Source organism: Pterocles gutturalis, unplaced genomic scaffold (genome assembly GCF_000699245.1).
Source record: "Pterocles gutturalis isolate BGI_N339 unplaced genomic scaffold, ASM69924v1 scaffold17486, whole genome shotgun sequence".
Lineage (NCBI taxonomy): Eukaryota > Metazoa > Chordata > Aves > Pterocliformes > Pteroclidae > Pterocles > Pterocles gutturalis.
Window position 1 is genome coordinate 172,510 of NW_010100887.1, and position 6,000 is coordinate 178,509.

The 6,000-nt window shown below is 38.1% G+C and overlaps 1 protein-coding gene across 1 annotated transcript in view; it reads right to left on the bottom strand.

Annotated features, from left to right (window-relative positions):
- Nucleotides 1–5,570, bottom strand: part of ABCC4 (ATP-binding cassette, sub-family C (CFTR/MRP), member 4) — a gene marked incomplete at its 5' end in the record, with an annotated part of 136,217 nt that extends 130,647 nt beyond the window's left edge. The window contains 3 exons of the mRNA XM_010081513.1: nt 2,322–2,531; nt 3,141–3,261; nt 5,460–5,570. Of these exons, the coding sequence (XP_010079815.1) occupies nt 2,322–2,531; nt 3,141–3,261; nt 5,460–5,570 (442 nt within the window). The remainder of the gene's footprint in view (nt 1–2,321; nt 2,532–3,140; nt 3,262–5,459) is intronic.
- Nucleotides 5,571–6,000: the final 430 nt, after the last annotated feature.

The window sequence follows — 6,000 nt, forward strand, 5'->3', positions numbered from 1 at the left end:
TAACTCCTGACACCTTTTTGCCTGCTTTCTGTATCAGCCAAACACTTCACAGCTTAAACTGCTTTAGTGTTTATTCTGAACATCAAAGAAATTCTAAAAGTTAAGTCAAAAAAAACCATAAAAAGAACCCCAGCCTCCCATAAGTAGCCTTTCGTTTAAAAACATGAGACTGTGAGTCATGAGACGGACTACATTTTCATTTTTGTTATAAACTTCCTGCATTCATCACTAATACTTCTTAATGATCACAAAACATCTTGGACTTTGAATAACAGCTTTTTGCAAATGAGATTTTAACATCCCAGGAAATTAAAAGGTTCTAAAAGTTAAGAATTACGAGCATTTGAAGTTCTCTATTAAGGATGCTCTCTCATCCTTGGAAATACACGTTTTTATTTACTACAGCAATTAACGAACACTGTAAAAGTGCTGGTAAATTAGCATCCAGATTCTTTCAAGAGCATGTATGAGGACAAAGTATGACCTATCTATAAGTCTCAGATAATGAAGACAAATTATTAGAAAGGTTTATCAATGTTCTGCTGAGGCCTCAGCCTTCACCCTCAGGAGTAAACATTTATGAGATGAAGGGAGATTAATTTTCCATTTAATCACATCTCCAGAAATAAGGGTGCACATTATGAACACTTATTTTCCAAGCTTCTAAGCTAGTATTAACAAAGCAACAAACAAAATTGCTATATACATTTAATGAATTTCAAACTGTGTTATGATAACCAGTTCAGTAAATTAATACCTTAGAGAGAGGTTTATGCACAAGAAAGCAGTGTGCCATGTTAGAGCTGAGTTCCTAGAGGATAATTTCCAAGGTATCAGAAGAGGGAGGAGAATAAATAGGTGCATGAAAAGCAATCAACACTTACAATGGGGACACTTTTACTCTTTATGTTAAACTTCACTGCTTTGCCTAAAACCTTCACATGACCTATATCAGTAGTACAAGTGTTTGCCTTAAGTGGATGGTACCTACGTTTAATGGTTAAAATAACACAGATTTCTTTACATTCTAAAGAAACTTTACGATCCCGATCCCGATCCTTCAAGTAAACTTCTTTGTTGAGGTAAGAACTGTTCCAGCAGCATTAAAGCTAGAAAAAGAGGGCATTTTTCCATTCTAGTATCCCCAGGAGGGACTACCTGCTTGGAAGCAGAGATGGAGTCAATGGTTTGGGTATTGCCAACAGCTTCAGAAGAGGGAAGCAGATATTTACAACTGGGTTGCTTGCTCCTCAGAGTACACCAAGGCCAGTATTCCATCCTGGATGTCGCTCAACTCCTTCCTGTAGGTAATAGCCATAACTTCTTCCACTTTTCATCTGACAGGAGCCTAGGCTCCATCTGTAGTCGAGGACAGCTTTTTCTTGGCCAGGACACACAGACAGCAAAGAAACCACAGCTTACTAAGCGTACATGCCATCTCATGCTTCATTGGCTTTAGTGAAGGACTCCAGTGCTCCCACAATAAAACCAGTAAATGATACTAAAAAACAGCTCTACCCTGCCTTTAGGATTCAGCTTGATTCTGAACTGGCCCTCCTCTGCCCACTCCTCTCTTTCTTCCCTCCCAAGTAAGAGTGATGCTAAAGGGACCTGCCTGTGAAGACTCCAATCATCCCCTCCAGCCCAGAGCGGGCAGCAGCAGTACCGCAGTACGGCTGCCTCTCCCTGAACTAACCTGATGAATGCCCTGAGAGAGGGGCGCAGCCTCTCTGACACACGAAGGAGGCAACCCACTAGATCTACAGCATTGCTGGAAGAGAATATAAATAAATCCCATCATTAACCACAGCAGGGTTGTGGGTGGAATTGGACAGTGAAACAATGCCCAGGCAACTGAGAGTGCTGAAGCAGATGGTGACAGCCAAGCATAACGTCCTCCCTGGGGATGATACTGCAGGGCTGAGTAACTGCCTGCATCCTCTGGGAGCTCTGCCCCTCTCCTGCTGTATGCTGACAGCCTTACTGCTCCAGCACACAACCCTTCCACCAGCAATAGGGCGCTCCTTTCCAATAGCACAAGCAGGCAAAAATCAGCAGCTCCTCCTATGCTTTAGGGCTATTTAGTTCACCATCTTGTCTAGGAGAAGTGAAGCTGTCATTCAGATACCATATTATCAAAAAGAGAGCAAAAGCACATACATACATTTAAGGTCTGTTACATACTAGCACGCATTACATTTCTACACATAAGTAACTTCAATGGAATTGCAAACATGAACGTAACAAATAACTATATTTTTAAACTCCTCTAATGAAATAGCCGTCAAATGCCAAAGATACCTGTAAACAGGTTTGCTTACCTTCCGATAAATCATATGGCACATAGCTACCCTCAGCTTCATGCCAGCCCGCTGTACATGATAGAAGTATAAGTGGTGCATTATAGCTAGAATAAGCGTGCAGACAGATAGAGCAGCTGCGTAGCAATATGCAAAATTCAAAGCATCATAGTTTTCAAAATAGTTAATAATTTTTCCCAAAAATATTGGCTGGATTATTTTGAGGGTTTCCTGAAAAAAATAAGGGAAAAAAGTATTAACAACTTTATATCATGCCATGCTACCCAAGTTTCTAACCAGGCAAACAAGAGCCAAATACTGCCCCAAGTCACATCCCCTATTATTTTTTCTTTATTGTGCTCTAAAATGTCAAGCCAATTTTTATCAACATATAATCTAAAAGAAATATGTTCCACATTAAAATTTAGCTGAATCTTTAAAAAGAACTCTCTCAATTACCAATAAAAACTTTGATGCTATAAAAATTGCATGAATATGTACTACACTTCCATTTTTAAAGATGACAGTGTCTCCATAACAGCCATTTACATACAGCAAAAAAACCTTTTTCTATGGGGCACCCCACTCAGATACATAAAATACAGCTAAGTCTTACAAAGCAAGTCAATGGCTTGTAATGTCTCAAAAATACTGCACTGAAATCAGCTCTCTGTTCTACGTCCATAACCCCACAGTTACAACTCAATTTTTCAGCCTCTGCAGGGCTGTAGATTCTCTGAACAGCCCAGCCTGAAGTCACCAGTATGCATCATGCAATCTAAGAGGCCAAGTTTCACACTGATGTTAGCTATGAAGTGTATGACATTTTACACCACTTACCTCAATCATTGTGAAAATTCCAAAAACTAAATAGGATTTCCAGTAACAAAGAATAATGGCTTTTGTTAAATGTGGTGTTTTTCCTCTCTTTTTTGCTTTTTGCACCTCTTTATCCCAGTACCTGACAAACAAAATGCAGACATGCTGGAGGACAGAAGTAAAATCATAAGGCAATTACCTGGAATAAAATACTTTCAGACTTAAGCCAGTTTGCCATTATCACTTTTAGACAATTAAAAAAAGAAAGTAGTTAATAGACAGTCATGTTTTCTCATTCACATAAACATGTAGTACTTAATATTAGAGGCCTATTTTGCTCTTGTATAATCACAAACAATTCACCATTATTGACTATATCTCCTTGACATATTTGCTGATAAGGAACCCTTCTTTTCTTTCTCCTCCTCTCAGTTCATACAGCCACTCTCCTTAGTTAAGAGCCTATTATCATACGAACTCCTGACTATGGACCAAACTGAGGCAGCATGGAGTGTCTTTATCTTCTTACAAGCTCTGCACTTGCCCAGAAAGTTTGTGACGTACAACCCTTTCTCATGTCTGGACTTTTCTTTTTTCCACCATGTGCTTCAATAAGGACAAGCAGATTTGGCACAAGAGCAGAGAGAACTGTCTGCAGCAGTTTTGTCACTTAACACTCTCCACGTCTCTCTGAAGGCAAGGACTACAGCAGTGGAGCGCCAAAGATCTTTGCATTACTGCCTGCTGCCCACAAGCAGGAAACAATCTGTTCACATGAAAATCAAGGACAGTAACAACAAGCATGATTTTATCAAGAAAGTATCAGAACTTAAGCAGACTTCTTAAAGCACACTGTTGTCAGACAGGATACTCCCCCTTGCTTCTGGCGACTAAATATTTTCTGCCATGCCCTCTGACCTTGCTAGTCTGAGAGCTGAAATGAGCCTAAGGCATGAAAGCCAAATTATTTTGCAACAAAGCACACAAGTTTGAAGCATACAGCATGGCTAAGAAAACTTTTTTTTTTTTAAATTTTCACCCTCTTTTTTTGTTACAAGGATTATAGAGTTATTGTCTAAATGCTTCGGAATCAGTATTGAAACTGTGTAGACTCTGTGGGGTTTGCTGGCCCAAGAGAAAAGGCTACTTCCTTAGGTGGCTATTTATAGATCATATTCTCTGCTTCTTGGCCAGGTACACTAAAGAATTAAAAATCACTCTTTTTTTGCATGCTGTATTTTCTACCATTTCCTGACTCATGGAAAGTGTGTGCTTTTACTGTAAGAATCATTGGAAAGAGTCCATCTTCCTCCACAGCAACCTCCCTGAGCTGCTTCAAGACACAATCACAGAATTTGGCAAAGCTTTCCAGCTACAAAGATCTTAAAAGCCGCACTCCTATGAGATTATCACTGACCCTCTTTCTTCAGTTAACTCATCCAGAGCAGGATGATGTAAGACCTGGTCATAGCCTTCCATTTCCGGATTCTTTTTGCTTTTTGAGTAGTCTCTCATGCCAGCCAAACTACTGATTTGCTCGACCTTCAGCATGAAGGCAAGAAACAGCAAGGCCACGCTTTCTTAATACAGAGGCCATCTTTCACTAGGAGACACCTCTTCCTTTAATTATATTTAACAAAAGATTATCTGAAGACAAAAATCTTCTCTAATGCAAGGTTCAAGGCAATTTATATGTTATTCTTGGAAGATACTCCACTACTAACAGAAAAAGAGATAGATCATCCTGGGTTCATGACAACATGAATTGGTACACAGTCCATAAAAGAGTATTTAAAGCAAAATATAAACACCTCCTAGACTCATGCTTTTAGATGTCTAAGGCATTTGATCCAGTTTACCAAAGAGTGGCATATTTTCAACATACATATATAAAGGGTACACAGTTGTCACTTAATTCAGTTTCTGCTCAAAACCAAAAACAACAAAGAGAAAAACCTAAAACTTTTTCCACATTTTTATACAGAGAAATTTAAAAAGTTTACATAGCTATTCTACCACAGGCCAGAAGACTCACATTAATTTATTAAGGATTACTGCATTAACAGTTGATGAAAAGTCTTCTTTTCCAAACATTCTGCAAAGCATCAAATAAATTATAAGTTATATAATGGAAATACTCTAACTTATATTCATTCTGTATAACTTGAAAAAATTAAAATGTTTCGATGGTATACAACTTCTAAATATTACCCTTAGTTTTTCAGAATTTTAACAGTAGATGTTGTTAAACTTTACAACAAACAATTTTAGAATAGGAATAAGACTCTCGCCTTCACCAGCAGAAATACAATGAAAGAGAACAATTATTTTTATCCTTACCACTGCAATTCCTCTCCAAGCTTCTCTGAGGAATCTTCTGGCAGCACTTTATACATATCATCTTCTTCAAGCTTCCTTTTATGGCCAATAATAAATAAGGGATTCAACCACCTATTGAAATAAAAATTATTAATAAACTGATCAGCAGACCAAAAGAGTAATTTCTTTACATATTAAATTATTTTACCCCTTTCTTCCCTCCTCGTCTCCTGAATCACTCAACATCCACACATTTTACTGCACTTTCCTTTTACCTAAGAATTAAGTCATACCCATTTCACAGATGAGAAAGCCTTTCCATTTCCTAAAGCTTTATATGTCCCAAAGCACCTTACTCCCAGGCATCCAGACAGCCAGCACAACTCTTCTTGGCCTTAAGGCAACTGTTTTCTTACAGTGTTTCCTCATATTTAAGGAAAATTAGCATTCCTTTAAATATTTCAGAAAAAACAGAATCCAACTACCAAAATATTGACAGAGTTGTAAATAAAATTGTAATACATATTAAAAGACATTTTTTGTAACTAGCATGGCTGTGCAT